This window comes from Kogia breviceps, chromosome 1 (genome assembly GCF_026419965.1).
Source record: "Kogia breviceps isolate mKogBre1 chromosome 1, mKogBre1 haplotype 1, whole genome shotgun sequence".
In the NCBI taxonomy this organism is placed as follows: domain Eukaryota; kingdom Metazoa; phylum Chordata; class Mammalia; order Artiodactyla; family Physeteridae; genus Kogia; species Kogia breviceps.
Window position 1 is genome coordinate 63,075,020 of NC_081310.1, and position 20,534 is coordinate 63,095,553.

At 48.4% G+C, this 20,534-nt stretch overlaps 1 protein-coding gene across 2 annotated transcripts in view; it reads left to right on the top strand.

Annotated features, from left to right (window-relative positions):
• PLXNA2 (plexin A2) overlaps nucleotides 1-20,534 on the top strand; it is a 219,167-nt gene that overhangs the window by 143,704 nt on the left and 54,929 nt on the right. For both annotated transcript variants that reach the window (XM_059057244.2, XM_067032482.1), the window contains 6 exons: nucleotides 1,086-1,239; nucleotides 2,279-2,375; nucleotides 5,642-5,756; nucleotides 14,370-14,570; nucleotides 16,301-16,397; nucleotides 19,849-20,039. In XM_059057244.2, the coding sequence (XP_058913227.1) occupies nucleotides 1,086-1,239; nucleotides 2,279-2,375; nucleotides 5,642-5,756; nucleotides 14,370-14,570; nucleotides 16,301-16,397; nucleotides 19,849-20,039 (855 nt within the window). The remainder of the gene's footprint in view (nucleotides 1-1,085; nucleotides 1,240-2,278; nucleotides 2,376-5,641; nucleotides 5,757-14,369; nucleotides 14,571-16,300; nucleotides 16,398-19,848; nucleotides 20,040-20,534) is intronic.

The window sequence follows — 20,534 nt, forward strand, 5'->3', positions numbered from 1 at the left end:
TCAGCCCCATGGAAACGAAACTGGGGCAGAGATTCAGCAGCAAACAAATGTATAGAAAGGCTAGGTGATAGCCATTGTGACTAAGAAATCCCTGCCAGGTGGGATGACAAAGGGAGACCTCCCTCCGTGAGGACTCGCCACTTGCAGGCCACAGAGTGTTGCCACCATGAACCCTCATGGGCACTCCCCACTGGGAGTCACATTTCTCACCTATTGTTTCAAATACCACTTAGATATTATATTGTGGTCACTTAGTACAACCCCATTTCCAAGTACACTGAATTCAGAGCAGCGTTTTACCATTAAGTGATTTCTCAATCAACAGATTCTTCTGACACTCCGTGATATTTTTACCATTCAAAGGAGAGTGTTCAAACTTGAAAGGCCTGCAAACCACTGACCTAGATCACTGGAACCCTAAGAAACAGCAGACATCACCTGAGCCATTCGTGTCCACTTCCTGCCTTCCTCGGATCCCCTAAGCTCCTTGTGAGCCAACTGCCCTACTCTAGGGGAGCTGTCAGGGGGCAGAGAGCCAGAGAGGAACAGAGAACAGAAACTCTAGGAAACCCACCACCTTGGCAAGCAGACCCTAAATGACAGCCAGGCTGAGGAGCCAGCTGTCTTTCACCAACCCAGTAAACTCCTTATAAACCTCCAGACTGGTGATAACATGTTCTCCCATGAGCCAGGGCTAAGGCTTATTTGTGAAGGGCTCAGCTCATGACTTGCTTTCAAGTTTGCATGATTTCATGTCAAAATGAGTTGGGTCTGAAATGGGTTTTGGGACCTTTCCCCCTAGCGTCCCTCCCTCCCCCTCCCCCCAGTGCTTTCCGCTGCTGGACAAGACTGAAAAATTAATAGTGTTAATAATAAAGACCATTGGCCCTGCACACCCCTCACAGTGCTACTGTAATTGTTCAATGTCAAAGCCAGAAGATCACCTGGACCAACATCCTCTTTATCGATGAGGTCAGTGGAGATGAGTGAGCTAGTGGGCAATGGCAGGGCCAGGCCTGGAGCCCAGCTTTCCTGAGCCCCAAGGGCTCTTCCTACAGCATTATCCCTTTGCTCCTCTCCCACAGCTCAGCCTGGTTGTGAGTGACGCCCCCGACCTGTCTGCGGGCATCTCCTGTGCCTTTGGGAACCTGACAGAGGTAGAGGGACAGGTGTCTGGGAGCCAGATCATCTGCATCTCACCAGGGCCCAAGATTGTCCCTGTCATCCCTCTGGATCAAGGTAAGAAGTGTCTGCCATGAGAGTCATATGCTAGGGGCTGCCCTGCCGGGGTGGCCAAGAGAAGAGGAGCCAGGGGACGGGGTGGCAAGTACCAGCACAGACTGACTGACAGTTGCCTGACTAAGTCTCCTTATGCCAGATACCCATAGGGCTTATAAACTTGTTTGAGTTTGAAAGCAAACTGTCATGCCCCAAAGCAAAATTCAGGAAGAGGGAAATGCCTTGCTCCCACTTGGGTTAAGCCTGCACGATACATAAAGATTTTTTTCCAGACTTCCCTTCCCTTCGAGGAATATCAGTGACTTCAGCCAGTGGTTTTCAGCGGGGTCTCTCCATAGAACTGGGGGCTTTTAGGGCTTTTGACCTGATAGTTCTTTTTCTTTTTAAAAAAATTTTTTTAATTTTATTTATTTTTTTTTATACAGCAGGTTCTTGTCAGTTATCCATTTTATACATATTAGTGTGTATATGTCAATCTCAATCAATCACACCACTGCCCCGCCCCCCTGCCACTTTCCCCCCTTGGCATCCATATGTTTGTTCTCTACATCTGTGTTTCAATTTCTGCCCTGCAAACCGGTTCATCTGTACCATTTTTCTAGGTTCCACATATATGCATTAATATACAATATTTGTTTGTTTTTCTCTTTCTGACTTACTTCACTCTGTATGACAGTCTCTAGATCCATCCACATCTCTACAAATGACCCAATTGCATTCTGATATTTCTTTTTTTAAATTTTTATTCTATATTGGTGACCTGATATTTCTGACAGTAACTGAACATGTTTGACCAAGCAGGGGACTCTGTGGGATCTGATCCATTACTTCCTCCCTAAGAGGGGGGCTGGGGGTGTCTGGGTCTCAGTGATGGGCTGGTCATCAGCAGGATGAAAGGGAGTGTCTTGGAAGAAGATTCAAGAAGGTTCCATCTACCATCGGTGCCCCAGGGGAGCCCTGGAGTGACTGAATGATTTACCCTCAGTCTCTCCACTGTGCCCCAGATTTGTAACCCTCTCCTTTTTTTTCCTTTTTGCAGACTGGTTTGGGCTAGAGCTGCAGCTGAGATCCAAGGAGACAGGAAAGATATTCGTCGGCACCGAGTTCAAGTTCTACAACTGCAGCGCCCACCAACTGTAAGCACACCCCTTGCAGCACTAGTAATTGTTCAGTATCAAAGCCGGAGGATCACCTAGACCAACGTCCTTCTATAGAGATGAGGTCGGGAGAAATTAGTGAGCAAGCGGGTAACGGCAGGGTCAGGCCAGAAGGAGTCTTGCCCTGGGTCTGGATATGAGTGTGGGGTTGTTCTAAGTTCCCTTAGAACAAGAATCATATTGTATTCACCTCACAAGTCTCCCAGTTGGACCTGGCACATTGTCTGGAAGAGAGTAAGCTCTCCATAACTGTTACTTTTCAGTTATATTCCATTTATTCAGTTATATTAAACCCAATGGCTTCACTCTCCACAGCCTCTCATCTCATTCAGTCTCCCTTGCAACACACCCTACCCTCAACTCTCAAACTAAGAGTTAAAAGAGGGTTTGAAGTAAAAACAAAGGTCATGGCTCAGGACCCAGAAGAAAAGTTCTCCATTTTATACCAATCGGTGGTAGATTTTTGAACGTGGAGAATGACAACCAGTGGAGTTTGGACACATCATCCATGACCACATGAAGAGGGACTCAGAGATGGGGAAATAGCCTCACCCAGCCCTCAAATAAAGGACTCAGGCCGGGAGAGGGAGAGGAAGCTTTAAACTCTACCGTGGTCCAAACTGAGCCTTCAACTTTTCAAGGAGGAGGGGAAAACCAGACCCAACCACCAGCCCTCAGAGGGGCTTAAGTGCAGCCCAGCTGACCTCACCAGCCATCTCCAGCAGCAGAATGCCTACCAATTGAGTGCCCTTGACTGTGAGATCCTACAGCTGTGCAGGAAGCTGGGAGCATTTCTTAAGTAAAAAGCAGGGCCAGGAGTGGAGGAGAGAGAGACCCATACTTAGTTTCTGCTGGTTCCTCTCTCGAAGTGAAACTGAGACTCCTTCCATACCATCTGGAAACTCATGCACCATTTGATTTAGAAAGAAGGAAACACGTCTCTATAATAGGGCCACATAAGGGCCATGTGACCCTGGTCAATCAACAAGGAGAGAGATCGAGCAACAGCTCCATGCCAGAAGGAGCAGTACCTGAGAATATTCTATGGACCCATCCTTCCCATTGCCCAGGGCAGGAACAACCTGAGGACTCCAGCAGTATCAAGTCTGAGGGTCTAGGCTGTGGGCACGATGGGCCCAGCAGTCCATGTGGGGAGAGGGTCTGTTTGCAGCTAAGCCCTAAAGGAATTTAGCCATCAAAATAGGCAAATGAGCATCCTTAGTCTCCTCCTTTCTGGTCTTGATTTTTCATGATTAGAATCATCTTCTAGAGTTCTAGGGTGTCCACAGTAGCCAAGGAAAGAGACATACCTGAGCCCCATTTGGCCAACTGAGAAAGACAGAACAAGTGGTAAAAATGTCCTGGGAGGAGGCAAGGCAGGGCAGTATGTGGCTGAAGCTGAAATGCATTCCAATCCCAGCTAACTGTTTTGTTGGGAAATGCAAGCATCTTGGAGAGTGAACTTCCCACAAAACAGCAGTGAAGGAATACATTGTTTGTGAGAGCATCCACATCTCCATGGCAACTCAGTGTGATGTCACCACTTTCAACCATATTGCCATGGCAATGGAGATGCTGTCACAGGCAACAAGTTTTAGCAGAAAAACAAAGCAAGTATCCTTGACAGTAAAAATTCCATTTTATTGCAAAACACTATCTTACCCTTCTTTACTCCTGGCATTCACAGTTAAAAATCACAGAGTCAAGTTCAATTCTTTCCTTTTACTATGGTACACTGAGGCCCATAGGGTATAAGTGCTGCAACGAAGGTCACAAAATTAGCCAATGGAAGAACCTGTTCTAAAACCCTGATCTCGTCATCCTTTGTCCATCTTCATGATTTACTTGCTGAATCATAAGATGTTAGCAAGAACCAATCCATCTGGGCTAGGTTCAGGAACAAAATAACTAGGGGCATATCTAGAAGGGGATAAAAATATTTGGCATGGGGAAGAAGTGTAGATGGGGTAACGCCCCCAATCCTCTGTGGAGTATTAGCCAGTGACCCCTGGATCAAGCCCCATCCGCCCAAATGTCATCAGAGCTCCCACCAGGTGGCGCCAGATTGCAGACCTGGCCGTGTCCCTTCCAGGTTGGTCTAGTTGTGAGAGGCTAGACTAGAGGATCTGGCAAGAAGCAGGAAGAACAAACCTACCTGCAAAATCCGTTTCCCTGACGGTGGTCTGATCACACACAGAGAACCTAGATGATACGCACAGCCTCCAGGGGAAACCAGAGGGAAAGAAGTGCTCACTCACCCTGGGGAGAAAGGCAGAAGCCACACACATAGCCTGTTGCTATCTATGCCTGGCTACCTGGAGAGTGGGACAAAGTTATCATTTAATACTGTTTACTCCCCCAAAACTCAGAAACACAGGTGGTATGAACCAATCATTAACACTCCAATGTGATTTAAGAGCTTGAAATAACAGGTGATTTAAGCACTTAAAAATAATACATTTAACATTGTAAATACTTTTCAATATCACATCCTATACATTATCTCGTTTGACATGAAACACCCCATGGAGTAGACAGGGAAGTTTTAGTACAGACAGATGAAGAAATTCCGAGTCAGAAGGTAAAGTCCTTACTCACGTGACCCCAGTAGCAGTGGCAGAGGCAAAACTGAAACCAGATCTGCCCAACTTCTATCCCTGCGCTCTTTGGGCGATTCTGTCTCTATTTTTTTAATTTTATTTATTTTTATACAGCAGGTTCTTATTAGTTATCTATTTTATACATATCAGTGTATATATGTCAACCCCAATCTCCCAATTCATCCCCTGCGATTCTGTCTTTATAAGTGGTGGTATGCTGGCAAATGTTTAACTATCAGAGATCAGGGGAAGAAACGTATTATATGGCATTTTCCAATTTCTGTGGCATAAATACCCCCTCCATGGCTAATTTCCAGCTGCTATCATCATGCCAACCGCTTGTAAAATTCCTGAAAATATGAATAATTGGCTGTCATGAGCTGATACAGACCAGCTCTAGCACACCACTGGTTTCTAAGTTACATTATTCCCACTCTGAACACATTTTTCTCTCAATTTTCTGGTCCTGTGAACATCTTAGAGGGATAAGCCACCATCCTCAGGGCTGGGGATGCCCCACCAATCTACACCTCCGAGAGTGAGACTAAGATAACAGACTTCCATCATGACACATGGGCTACCAGGCACCCTTACCTTCCCTGTCTGCTCCCTTCTCTTTGCCTCTTACTGTCTCTATCCTTGCAGGTGCCTGTCTTGTGTCAACAGCGCCTTCCGCTGCCATTGGTGCAAATACCGAAACCTCTGTACTCATGACCCCACCACCTGCTCCTTCCAGGAGGGCCGGATCAACATTTCAGAGGTAAGCATAGCTCACCCTGGCACAACAGCAGCCCCAGTGAATCTGAGTGGTCCTCCTTTTTCAGATGGTCCGTCCAATAGCTTGGCCATCTCCTTGCCCTGGTCCATGTTGGTCTCCTTGCCAGAGATGTTAGAAAGCCCTGATATTATAAAGCTAAAAAAAGTGGCAGCAAATACCCCAGAGAAGGAGAAGTATGCCATATTTGCTAGACTCCTAAGATTGTGTGTATTCAAAAGCTTGAGGGGACCTGAGGGTTGAGACTGAAAGTTTAGAGGAAATATATCCAACCGAACAGGCCCCATGGTCTAAAAGAGTGTAGTGAATGGCGTTTGTTCTTTGAGTCTAAGCCCTTTGCTTGGCTGCAGACATAGTCTAGTTCAATAGAACATTCACTCTCAGCCACTCTTTCATGCCAGCCTCCCTTCCTAGTCTAAAATTCAGTGATTCTTTGACTCTGGTGTATGACTGTGTGGGTGGCCTTACAGAAGAGAGAGGCAGTCAACTGGTGAAAAGAACCAGGCCTTTTTGCTAAAAGTCCCATTTTATTGTAGAGTCGAAGTGCCATCCCTAAGGCCAGAAACACCTTGTCATCAACACAGTGCAATATCAGATTTCTTCTCTTTCTAGTGAATATCCCCCCCCCCCCGCCCCAGTGATATTTCCTTGAGGTTGACTTTCTTACAAATTCATAGCAGGCCTTAGGACAACGAAGCCTGCTGGGTCAGTGTCTAATGTTTTTCATGCCCCAGAGTGACCAGTAGGTGAGTTTGAACAACTATAGAGACCTTATGTATTCCCACAAATGCATATATGTATAAATATACATTCCCCTCTCATTCCACCTTTTAGAAAATCCTCAAATAAATAAGTGACAGTGTGGCATTTTGCAAATACTGCTATGGCCTTTATATGTCTCTCTCTTGCACTAGGCTACAGGCTCCTTAAAGGCAAGGATTACATATTATCTTTAAATCCTCAGTGCCTTTTTCAGTGAAAGTCTGTAGCATGCATGCATGAAAGCTTAGAGGAACCAATGACCACTTTACCCAAATGCCATTGATAGGAAGTGTTCCTTGGAGCTACTTGTCTAAGATTTCAAGAAATAGAGTCTTTTCTGTCTCCTAATCTGGGTAGAAGTACTGTTTGCTTCCATGCGTAAACATGAGAAAGTAAGCCTTGATATACATGTCAGCATGATGTACAATTTAAATACCTTATAATTTTATTTGTCAATTATACCTCAGTAAAGCTACATTTTTTAAACATTTTTAATTTAAGAAGAAAGCAGACCTTGAAAGGTTTCCCAGACACACACACACACACACACACACACACACACACACACAAACACACACACACACACACACACACACACACATGACCATGAATTCTTTTGAGCTTCTGAAACAATATGTGTTATATTCAGCTAGAAAAAATGGAGTTTGCCTGTCTTGAAAGAGAGACACACAGATGATGCCCACAGGCGGTATTTAAGGCAAACCCAACCACAGGTGCCTCAGCAGGATGGAACCAGTTACCTAGTGCCCTGAAAACCTTTCAAGGAAGGCTTTTCCTCTGGCCAGTTTGTATACTTTGATGTAGCTGACTGGAAAGTGCCACCCTGGTCTTAGTGGACACCAGAAATTAACCCCAGCCCTGGGATTCTGCAAGAGGATGAGACTGCTTTCAGGCCAATCTTCTCACCCAGAGGAAAGGACCCATGAGCCAAGGGTATGGTGGGAGAGGGCGTGAGCCCAGCTTGGGTGTCAGTAGAAGAACGGCCTAGGGAGGCAAGGAGGCCAGGGCAGGGCTGTGCAGAGACGAAGGGTGGGCAGTGAAAGGTCATGGTAAACAGTCTCAGAAACTGACCTTCACAGTGGCCACTTCTAACCTCCGAAGTTTGTTAATAAAATAAATCTAGGAGGACCACAGAACGCAGAGGGAGAGGGTGACACGCAGGTCCAAACAAGAGGAAGCAGCTGCTTCATTTTCATCTGGCTGCCGGGCTCCCCTCCGGCAAAGAGAAACCCGAAGCCAAGCCTGACGGGACCCAACGGGCAGCTGGAGTGAGGGCAGGAGAGGTGTCAGACCCAGCGAGACCAGTAACTGTGGAGGCCGAAGGGCTGAGGCCCAGAGGCTAATTGAAATCATGCCGCCTCCCTCTCTCGCCCTTTAGAAGTCACCGGAACACAGCTCCCACTCGGCCACAGGTGACTCAAGAATTCCAAAGGACTGGGCCTGGGAGAAGCTGTTGCCATCCCAAGTCAGGATTAAATTAATACCGAAAGAGCCCTGGGGGGAAAGCCAGAGGCTTCCCATCTCCTTTTTCATTTCCTCCCTTAATGTCTGTTCCTTGAGGTGAGAGAGATGCCTTTGTCTCCGTCACCTCCCCCTCGACCTGCTGACATGCACTAGCCAGCAGGGCCCCAGAGACTGGGTGTGGGTGAGGGTGCTTCAGGGCTCCTGACTTTACTCAGGAAAGGGAATAGGCCACAAGTTCCGAGGAGGTTGCCAGGGCCACAGCCACTCCCATGTCCTTTCTCAGCAAACAGCTCCCAGACCCCGCCCTGTCCTGTCCAAAGCTCTGCTTTGCGGGGGAACCCCGTTCCTGAAAATGTGGGGAACAGCAGAGGTGCACGTGGCTGGCTCGAGTGAGGTTCCCCTTACTCAATTAAGATTCCTGCCTATGTCCTCAGGTTCTTCTGGGGACTGGAAATCCCTTAGGTGCCTCTTTGGGGCTCCTAGAATATCTCTTTTACACTTCCAGTAAGCGCCCCCCAACTTTGAATCAAAATTTTACATCTGTCTTCTTCCTAGAAGCAATGTATAACTGATTAGCTCCATTGACGTGTATAGTAACATGAATGTATCACACATTTGCATTTCTCTCACATGTGACAGGAGGGCGGGGGATGGGGGGGACCAGTGGCATTAGTATCACTTGGGAACTTGTTAGAAATTCAAATTCTTGGGCCTCATCCCAGATTAGGCTGAAGATTGAGAACCACTGACATATGGCATCTCAGTTGATTCTCACAACAGACCTGCAGTTTCACATAATTCATATTTGACAGATGTAGTAACCAAGATGCTAAAAATTTGGGTTTTTGCCCAAGGCTACAGAGAACTCAGGCATCCAAAAAGGCAGAGTACAGGATGCTTTCTCCAGAAAATCAGAACTGGTCCACTTGTCTGTTTCCATGGTCGCAGCCACACTTGCGGGCCTAACCTCCACCTAGCCCTGCACCGTTGGTCATGAGGGACCCTCACAAATCCATCCCCACAGATGGAGAAATTGCCCACGGAATACAGGTCAGTAGTGCTACTTCCAGATACAAAGGCAACCAGGACATGAGATGAATCTACTTCTTTCCAGAGGGCTGATGGACCAATCCCACACTTAGTCCCGATAACCAAGAACCACTGTGCTAGAGTGAATGCAATTCAAAATAAAAGTATTAGTAGTTAACATTTATTGAGTGCTTATTATATATACAACATTATACATGTACATTTTCATCTCGTTTAATTTTAACTATTCTATGAAGTGGATTCTATTATAGATGAATAAGTTGATAAGTTTAAATAATTTTCCTATGATCCTCACATAAATGCAGGAGTCATGATTCAGTGTTCCCAAGCTGGTGCTAAGGATGTTGAAGTCCTCCGATCCTGTGTTCACGTACACATGCGAGGAAATATGCAGTAATAATGTTAACGTGATTAACCCAGTTTATCACCACTTACGACAGACCTTCATGTCCCTCTTGCCTGTGGTCTAGGGTTGTCAGGTATCACAGGCCCCATGTTATAGATGAGGAAGCTGAATTCCAATGGAACCGTCTCTTGAGCTCTTTTAAGGTAACGAGCCAAACCTTTCCCCCACTCAGAGCACAGCAGATCTCTGATGGGGTCCCAGAAATCTGGGCCTCCCTGGACCGGATCAAGCTGTGACATGGTTGTTTGCAAGTGGGTGTGCGCAGGAGTATGTATGGCTTTCAGCTTTAGAAGCTCATCTCCCTCCATGGCTAAACCAGGCCTAGTGAGATGTAGATACATATATCTTCTTTACGCCCTGTCCCAGAGGAAAGATAGAACCAAATAAATCCAATTACCTTCCCAGGATGCTGGCTGCTCTCTCTCTTTGAAGTCCAGCGGGTGAAGATAATGGCATTTCCACATGGGAGAAGTCGTTTCTGAGGGCTGAAGGGTCCCCAGCTCTGAAAGCTGGAGAAGCACAGCTAAACAGGGTGGATCATGAGGCCCAAAGGTTCGTACACAGGGCTGCTGTGCCAGGGTCCTGCCCTCCCTCTGGTCGTGTCTCCTCCTCCGCAGCTCACCCCTCCCCTGGGACATTCTCCAACAGGACATCTGCTCATCTTGATAGAAACTCAGATTGCTGCTAAGGAGGGCTATCCTGCTGCCAGTTAGCCTAGAGGCAGAAGGAGGAGTAAGATGACCTACAGAGGTCATTCAGGAGACTGGGCGGATCTGCAGGAGCACCATGATTATTTGCTCTCTTGCTCTTAGGACAGGAACAGTGTGCATGCATGTGCGTGTACTCACAGAATCAAACAGCTTGGAAGTGGCCTTATCGTGTCTAATGAAACCCATCACCTTCCTAAAGCCCCAGAGGTATTGAAGTTCCAACAACTTGGCAATGTTCAGGCTGCCGGCTCTCCTGCACCTGCCTTCAGCCCTCACCACTGCCATTTCCACCTAAGACTCGCTGCTCCCTCAAGATATTCACCAGAACAATCTCACAATCCAAAGAGTCTGTATATCCCTGTATTTCCTAGGAAGAAGAGAATGTACCTGGTCACCAGCCATGTCTTCCCTTTGCCCTAGAGAAGGGAAGGAAGAATGCTATTCCATCTGGCCTGAGAGAAACAGACAAAAAACAAGCAAAGCCTAAGGCATTCTTTTCTCCTGGGGCAATCTTGGAACCCTGTTTAGGCTTTTGGAAAGCCCCTAATCATCATCCTTCAATTTAGTCCCCAAAAGTCTGAAACTCTGACCATGGGAATTTTTTCTAAGATTGTAGAATCTCTTTTTAAAAAAACTCATAAAAGTACTCATAAAGTCTCCTTATGATTCTCCAACTTCCAGGCTGGACCAGACAGCACAGCCCAAAGGATGAGGGTGGGTGGGGGGTGTGTATTTGTGTGTGCGTGTATATACACATGCATACATACGTTTTTTGTCATAGTTAAAAGGATTCTACAATCTTGTTTACTAACCTAAGACATTGTACTCCCAAAAGTACATCTTTAAGAGTCCACTCATGAAATTTGAATTTGTTCTCTGAGCTCATTAGAGATGAAAAAAACAACTGGTCACCCTTTACAATATATCAACTAGTTCTTTTATTCTTTTTTTTAATTTTTAAAACTGCCTCAGTTTTAATTCTGATATAGTAAACAAAAGTTCTTGAGGTCCTTAACAATTTTTTTCTTAATAGTTTTTTAAAACAAGTGTGTTTATTTTTATTTATTTATTTTTGGCTGCGTTGGGTCTTCGTTGCTGCGCACGGGCTTTCTCTAGTTGCGGCGAGCGGGGGCTACTCCCCGCCGCGGTGCGCGGGCTCCTCACTGCGGTGGCCCCCCGCCCCTCCCGTTGCAGAACACGAGCTCTAGGAGTGCAGGCTCAGTAGTTGTGGCTCTCGGGCTCTAGAGCACAAGCCCAGCAGCCGTGGCGCACGGGCTTTGTTGCTCTGCGGCATGTGGCATCTTCCCGGACCATGGCTCGAACCTGTGTTCCCTCCTTGGTGCATCTGTCCACACCTGTCGGTGAACAGAAGCCAATGCGTGAGTACCACGTGCATACCCCAAAACACTACACAACGCTGTCCTGGCTGCCTTCCGCGCCACCGCCGCCGTCCCGCGGGCTCCGTAGGATCCTCCGGCTCCTGCCAAAACTTTTCCCATTAATCCCCAGATCCGTATCAACTAGTTCTGATTCTGAATATCTATTCTCTCCCTCTCTCTCTTACAGGTATACACACACACATGCACACACACACACAGACACACCCTCATTATACCTCAGCCTTATTTCTAGTCTAAATTTAAATTCTAATTTATTAGACTCAATGGGAGTTTTTTAGCCACTAACAGGAAATAGTATCTCCTTTTCATGGGATGCCTGGGTTCCCCTAAAGTGGTGTTCTTTTTTTTTTTTTCTTCTTGGCTATAAATATATGAAAGACTGTCAAGAGTGCCCGCGGGGATTGAAAGTAAAAGTGCAGTAAAGAGCAAGTTTATGAGTTGGCAGCTTGAGTGACTGACTTCTAAACAGGGACCCATCTGTTCTGGGGTTGCCTTATGCTCCTGTCTCCTGTGGAAAACTTGCCTGCTTGATATCCTCACATGCAGTCACTGAGGAATGGCACCGTGACCCGTGAGGTTCCGCCTGACCCTCCTAGAAAGTTTTCTGTGGGAGTAGGTTTCTGTGGAAAATTTCTCCTGGACCCAGCTTTTCATAAATCCTCAGGATTCCTTAATAGATATAGATGTACCAATTTAGTAATCCTGTGACTCCAGAAACAATGACCATTTCCAACCCCAGCTTCGGGAGTCAAACTCCTGCTCAAGTCTCTAGATGTCCAGAAGGCAGGACTTTACCTCATCTGTAAAAAATCTAGGAAGTTGGAGCCAAATAGAAAGTTTGAGATCGTTTTGTCTGTTGCTTTATTTTCTTATTTTCCATTTACCCTCCCACAAGCAATGACTACATGTCAGGAATTTGGATAAAGCCTGGGGATACGGAGGCAAATAAGATGCAGCCTAATCCTCAAGGCTCACAGACCAATAAGGAAGACAAGTAAATGAGAAACTGCAATTCTGAGGGCTAAAAGCGATCAGGGAGAGTATCCGTAACCCATCCTGAGGGCCAGTGCAGGGAAAGGGTCAGGGATGGCTTTCCAAAGAAGGAGCTGCAGAGTTGAGTTTGAAAGCTAATTAAGAGGTAATCAGCTAAAGAGGGCTGAGTCAGGGGCCAGGAGGAAGATTAGGGGGTGTGGAAGGGGAGTGTTTCTGGTGGAGAGAAAAGGATCTTCATCTTCAAAGGATCAGAGCTTGATAAGCGAGGGAGATGGTCCCTCAGGACTAACCTTAAATTCCTCCATGGTATGGCTGGACCAAGATGCCCAAGAATCACAGGGTAAGAAGGAGGCAGGGGCCAAATCATGAAGGGAAGGGCTTGCTCCTGCGGCCACTGCCTAAGCCCACACTGAGCGAGAAGCCCACGGCTGAGGCAGTCCATTGTTTCACAGTCTTGTGACACCAAAGGCTTCTTACCGGGGATGCCTCTGGCATTAGGAGAGGGACCATTTATTGTTCCAGACTGTCCCACACCTTGAAGAAGTTCAGCATCCTGCTCCACACCCAGAACTAAATGCCAGTAGCGCCCTCTGCAGGGTAGCAACATACCAACACCCCCACCCCCCACCTTCCCAAAGGCTCCCTCCGAGAACCACTGCCACCACGGAGGGGAAGGGGACAGGGAAAGGGGTGCCTTCAAGACGTTGCCCAGTTGATCCCCGGAGACAGGAAATGACTGCACATGGAGGAGGCTGTGTGTTCTCATTGCCAGAGGCCGCTGGGCAATGTCTCCCTGGAGAGGGAGAAAATGGGCAGGGGGTGGAACTGTCAGGAGGTGGTCATTTGACCTCTGGTGGAGAAGCAGCCTCTAGAAGAAGAACTAAGGAACATCACTCTCCTCCTCACTTCCTCCCTCTCTCATGGTCCTTCCCCACAACCCCTCCGCACCAAGACTTTTTTTTTTTCCTGTTTTGTTTTCCAAAGCTATATGGTCTTCATGCAACGCTTGGTAATGAAGTGAGATAAAAAGCCAGAGCAGGGCTTCCCTGGTGGCGCAGTGGTTGAGAGTCCGCCTGCCTATGCAGGGGACACGGGTTCGTGCCCCGGTCCGGGAAGATCCCACATGCCGCGGAGCAGCTAGGCCCGTGAGCCATGGCCGCTGAGCCTGCGCGTCCAGAGCCTGTGCTCCGCAGCAAGAGAGGCCACAACAGTGAGAGGCCCGCGTACCGCAAAAATAAATAAATAAATAAAAAATAAAGCCAGAGCAAGTGTTTAGAGTGTTGCTGGGAGAGCTTGATCCACCTCTTGGAAAGGCCATTCAATCCAATCGGCGCTGGGAAGCTGAGGCTGCTGATAACAGATCACCTTAGGCACGGACAGTGCAAGAGGGGTGGGGTGCAGGAGCTGGGAGACAGATGAAACCCAGAGGTGGGGGGTCCAGGCTGGGGACAGGGACACGTGGAGCATCTTTTATCCTGTGTCTCAGGAGATAAAATCCACAACCTGCCACGCCGGGGCTTGAAAATTAATTCCTAAATTTTAACACGCACACCAGATACAGAACAACTTGTGGGATGGGGATGACGACATCGAGGCCCGGGAGCTAAGAGATAGATTTCATATTCCCTGCTGACTCCATGTTCCCCTTAAATGAGGTACATCCTTGTGGGAAGCCCGCCTGGATGCAAGAGGGTATGGCCTGGCGTGGAAGGCCTGTCCACCCCCCAGGCTTGGGGCGTAGGGAGGTATGAGCCAGGACAGACCAGACGGAGGCTCTCTGCTTGCTCCCCAGGACTGTCCCCAGCTGGTGCCCACGGAGGAGATCCTGATACCCGTCGGGGAAGTGAAACCAATCACCCTCAAGGCTCGAAACCTGCCCCAGCCTCAGTCCGGCCAGCGAGGCTATGAGTGCGTCCTCAAGGTACAGGGGGCCGTCCACCGGGTCCCCGCCCTGCGCTTCAACAGCTCCAGCGTCCAGTGCCAGAACAGCTCGGTAAGAGCACCAGGGCAGGGCTTTCTCTCACACCTGAGCCAGGGCCTCAGCCTGGCCTGCCCCAGCTTCCAGAACCCTCCGGGTCCACAGGCTGACCCACATTCCCAGGGACAGAGGAGTGTGCAGGCCCCAGGGTCCCTCAACAGAGCAAAGCAGGTTGATAGTGACGGAGCTGGTGGAGGGCTGTGAGGACCCTCCTGGCATAAGCTGAGAGCTTTGTGCCCTTTCTGAGTTGAAAGAGTACTTCTTGGCCTTTGGTGAAACTTCAGCCAACACCAGTCAACTTGACCCCAAACCCTGTCCGCATTCAGGGAGCGGATCCACTGGGGGGCAGGGCAGCACGCGGGAGGAGAGCTGCAGAAGAGATCAGTGCAAGTGGAAGTAGAGTGGCACAAGGGGAGGTGGGAAGGGAGGAGGAGGAAGCCGTGAACTCCAAGAGCAGCGAGGGTTAAACCAATCCCGAATGCCAGACACAAAGCACGAGGTGTTTAATTATACTACTAGCCCAGAGAAGATCTTTTTATCTGCCAACTCCCTGTCTCCCACCAGCTCTCGGGGGGTGGGGGGGGGTGGGGGGGGGTCAGCTGGGAGATGGGGGAGGATGTGACAAAGGTGACAGAGGTGCTGAGGGAAGGTAATTCTCCCGGGAGAGATAAAGAGAATCTGGGCCTCTTATCAGGGAGCTGTCAGATTCCCGGTCATGGGTCCCTGATGGAATTTGTAATCGGTAGAAGGCCGCCAAGCACCCGGGGAAGGTGGGAGATGAGAATGGAGCACAACAAAGGGAGGAAGGTGGCAGGAAGGGCCGGAGTGACAGGCCCTAGGATCTAAGTGGCCAGGATGGGCAGCCCCCACAAAGGGGGTTCCCACAGAGGCTCAGGGGCCGGGCCACCAGAGGGGCTGTTTCTGATGTGTCTGAGGGCTTGAGAGTTCTCTGGGAGAAAGGCCACTCCCAGCCACAGCCTGGGGGCCTTAAATGGCAGAGCTGATCAGATCTGTGCCCAGAAAGCTCTGGGCACTTTCCCTAGTGAACTGTTGACCAAAGTAAAGCTCACGTGCCAAAAGAAAGGGCCGCCACAGGGCCTGGCCAACCAATCAAGGCACCGCTGTGTGTTACACACTTGCTGTGCTCAGGGCTCTGTGGGATTTACAGAGCGGCATGTGAACTCTCTAAAGAGACTAGACTTTCATGTGAAAAGATGCCAAGCAGCTCCCGGGAAGTGCCTAGTTAAAGACAAACACCAGGGGACGGAGAGGATGGGGAGGGCTGGGAGGGATGGCAGAGAAGACACCCGGGGAAGGTGAATCTGAGCTAGACTAAGAGAGCAAAGGTGATGAAGGTTGGAGGCTGTCGGGAAAGGGAAGAATTCTTAGGAGACGTGAACTGAACACATACAGAGAGGGGCTTGGGCAGGTATGCTTGGAGACACAAGGTGCTTCAGAGATTCTGGAGGAGAAGTGGAAGAGAAGGTTGGAGAACTAAGCTTGGATGGGATTATAGGGGCTATTGAATGCCAACTAAGGGGTTTGAGCTGGATCCTGTTGGCATTAGTGACTAGCAGTCGGGGGGAAGACACCATAGGGATAATTGAACGGTGCATGGGGTTCCTGAGGGAACCAGAGTCCCTGGTTTCTTTCCTGGTCCCCTGAGACAGCAGCAGCATCCCCGCCCCCGCCCCCCCCATGACAGAAAGCGTCATGAGCGTGTACCTCTGCCCCTCTCCCCACAGTACCAGTATGACGGGATGGACATCAGCAACCTGGCCGTGGACTTTGCCGTGGTGTGGAATGGCAATTTCATCATTGACAACCCTCAGGACCTGAAAGGTAAGCAGCTACTTCCAGGTAGAGTTTTGATCTTTCCGTGACCCTGGGAAAGACTGGGGCTGGAAGGATCAGAGCCAGCCAGCTGCTGTGCCATGAATAATACACTCCCTCTGTCAGCGTAATTCGTCAGAGGATCCTAAAGCAACATTTGGTGCCATCAAAGGAGTCCTGTTGGGAACCCTGTTTTATTACAACCAGAGCATCCGCCGGGTGGCTGCCGGCTCATCACGTTTTCCTTTGGCTCCCAGAGACTTTGAAGTGTCTGTGGAACCTGACCAGGAGAGCAGCAGGCAGGAATGTCCTGCCAGTTTCCCTGGAAATGGAGATATTATTTCCAATCAGGTTCTGGTTCCCCTGTCCTTGGCCCCAGTCACTGCACAAGGAAGGTTTGAAAGACGGCTCCCCTGGTCCTGAGGTGGACGGGAGGGACCAGCTTGCTGACTCGAGGGCACAGCTGTTGCCAGGAAGCTCAGGAAGGAGCTGGGCTGATGCAGGAGGGGGTGTTCCATGAGGCCACCTCATTCATGTCCTACGCACCCATGTGGAGGTCCTCCTGGGTGCCGGCAGGCTGCCTCCAGTACAGCATTCCTCCCAGATCTCAGGAATGACAAAAGTGACTCCAGTTTGATGAACACTCTGGCTAGGCACTCACTAAGTGGTTTATTTGAGATTATTTTCCTAATCATCACAACAACTCTGAGGGGTATGTACCAGTATTATCCTCATTTTATAGATAAGGAAACTAAGACCCAACGAAGTTAAGAGATGGACCAAGACTGTTCACTTTGGCAACATATACACTTCAATTAGAATGAAGCAGTGGTCAGCATGACCCCTGCACAAAGTTGCTGCCAACTCACAAAGCATTCCATGTTTTTAAGACAAAGACTGTGTAGTATAACTTATATGTGGAACCTGAAAGAAAAAAGTCCAACTCACAGAAACAGAGTAGAAAAGTGGTTGCCAGGGCTTTGAGGGGGTTGGAGAAATAGGGAGAGATTGGTAACAGGGTACAAACTTCCAGCTATAAGATGAATAAGGTCTGAGGATCTAATGTATAACATGGTGGCTCTAGTTGGTAACACTGTATTACATCATTGAAATTTGCTAAGAGAGAACTTAAATGTAGAACTTAAATGTTCTTAACACATATATATATATATATATATATATATATATATATACATATACACACATATAGATATAGATATGGGAGTGATGGATGTGTTAATTAACTGGATGGGAGGAATCATTTCACTCTTTGTAGGTACGTCAAATCATCACAGTATACACTTCAAATATTGTACAATTTTTTTGTCAGTTACATCTCAATGAAGTTGAAAAAAGAAAAAAACATGGACCAAGAGTCAAATAGTAAGAGCCAGGATTTGAAACAAAAGTCTAATTCTGGAGCTCACATGCTTAACCACATCACTGTCCTTCCTCCCAGTGGCTCCGGCTATTGTGGGATGTGAAACCTCCTCCCCTAGAACCTTATCACCACCCCCCCACCATGAGCCACATTCCACCACATTTCAAGTAGCTATTGTTGTCACAAGCCTGTCCTTCAGCCCAAGGGTCACCCCATGGGCACAGAAAGAGGGACTGAGGCTACAGGAGGACCTGAAAGTGCTTTAGCATCTCTTCCAGATGCTACGGTCCCTGTCCCGGATGCTGCCATGAAAATTGGTGCTACTTAGGCTGGGAGATTTTTTTCTATTTCCCCTCATACCCAGGCCAGATTTTCTCAGTGCTAAGAGATAGACATTTTCCCTGCTGAGGATCTGGGCTTAGTTCCCAGAGGTTGCCTTTGCACCTGGAGCTTAGAGGAAAAACAGCCACATCCAAGCTGTCACATCGGAACCCTCCCTTGTGGCGCCTGACAACTTTTAAGCAGCTCCTTGAATGCACAGGCCATGGCGATCTCACATTCACCTCCCACCCGGAGCCCAGCTGTTCCTGGAGATTATGCACTGTGCTGGGTGGAGGAGGCCACAGTGCTTAAGGACACGGATTCTAGAATCCAACAAACTGGGATTCGAATCTGGGCTCTTTCACCAATAGCTATGTGAACTCAGACTAATTACTGCTCCTCTCATTGTCCCAAGTTCATTATCTGGGAAATGAGGGAAAGGATGCCCACCTCTCAGGGTCATCATGAGGATCAAATGAGAAATCAGATGTGGACCATTAGCATATTAATAAATGCATAATGTGGATTTGTTCATTTTAAGATTCCCATTTCCTGCCCTCTACCGTAAGAAGCCATAGGCATGAGGATGTTTCAGTAGAGCCCCTGCAGCTGAGACTGAGGAATGCTTGGCAGAGCAGAGGAGTAGAATGGGGACACGTGGAAGAATAAAAAAATACCTCTACCCTGGGGTATGTACCTGACCTCCAGAGGCATGCCACCCAGGCCTGAGAGCTTGTGTCTGCTTGACCAGGAGAGTTGAAAAATCACTTTCGAAGTATTCTGCTTCTGAAGAATTCTACTTGGGACTCTGAATTCAAAACTCCAGCAGACAACTACCAAGCCTCGGGCTCACAAAATAGTTCTGCCCACTGGCCTGTCTAGGGCTTCTAAGTGGGTAAGAGACAAAAGCAAAAGCATTTGCAGACTCCAAAAGTGACCTGTTAAGTAGCCAGTTTGCCCTCTCTGGGGATCTCTGCTCCATCCACAGGGCCATGAGCAGGATGGTGTCAACCATCTTTCCTTATCAGCTCTGCCTCCACTCTGCTAGGCATGTGGCCTTTCTCGAAGCCCCAGCTGACGCCTCTCCCAGCCCCACCCAGTCCCCTGTGTGCCTTTCTCCTCTCAGGACCTGGGTGCTAGCAGCACAGCGATTTGGATCTGCAGAATCCCAGCTTGGGACACTAACCTTAGTCAACTCCAAGAGTCATTACATCTCTCTTTGAGCTTCTTTATTGCCTGAAATGGGGAAATCAGTCCTTACCTCTTTCAGCGAGGGCCGTATGTGACAGAAACAGAAGCAGCAGCGTAAGAATGTAGTTTGAGCTCAAAGAAAAGATAATGAGCATGTACAGAAGATCAGCTATGTTACAGGCACTGTGCTAAGCACTGAATATACAACTTCTCATTCAAACCTCACAAAAAACAATGATTATCACCATGTTATAGAGTAGGTACTGAATGTTCAAAGAAGTTAAATTCTTCGTCACATTGCTAGGAAGTGGTGAAGCCACAATTAAAGCCCTGATCCAATTTAATCTAGAGCCAGAACTCAAATAATATTTTCTTGTAGTGCCTTTAAACAACTGCTAAGAGGCTCAATTTATTATTAATTCCCCATCAATTATTCTTGCAAGGATAATTATGATCATCGGTGTTATCCATGGATGGGGGCGGTTTCTATCACGCCTGCAAGAAGGGGGTAAATTGTGAGGCGTCCTCTCCAACCCCATCTGTGACTGCCCCCCCCCCTCTTTGCAGTCCACCTCTACAAGTGTGCAGCCCAGCGGGAGAGCTGTGGCCTCTGCCTCAAGGCCGACCGGAAGTTCGAGTGTGGCTGGTGCAGCGGTGAGCGCAGGTGCACCCTCCAGCAGCACTGTAGCAGCCCCTCCAACCCCTGGCTTGACTGGTCCAGCCACAATGTTAAGTGCTCCAACCCCCAAATCACCGAGGTGAGTCCCCCAGTTTCCCAGAGTGGGATGGGATGGCCGGGAGCTGACCCCAGGGCAGTGGAAGTTGAGCCTTTACGGAAGAATTCTTGGTGCATAGTGAGTTTAATGTGAGGGTGTGTAAAGCCTCTCACGGGTGTCTTGATGGCCTGAGTCCAGACGTAAATGCCAAGCATATGGAAGTGTGTCCTCACGCCCGTGCACGAATGTGCGTGCCCGTCGGTGGGCACCGAGGAGGCACAGCCAGCGCAGCCTCCCTGCCAGGCTGGCTGAGCCAGGTGGGGACGAGAAATCAGCTGCATGGCGGGTGAATGTTTCAGAAAACAGGTTTAGCTTTTCTCAGCAGAAATGCGCTTTCAGGAGCTGCAGTTAGCTCAGAGTTGCAAAGCTGAAAACGGAGGAAGAAAGTGAAGGCAGGCACTGCATTAGCCACCGTGCCATTTCCCCGGGTTTACTCTCTGTCCCAACTTGTTTGTGCATTTTAATGGAAAAAAATAG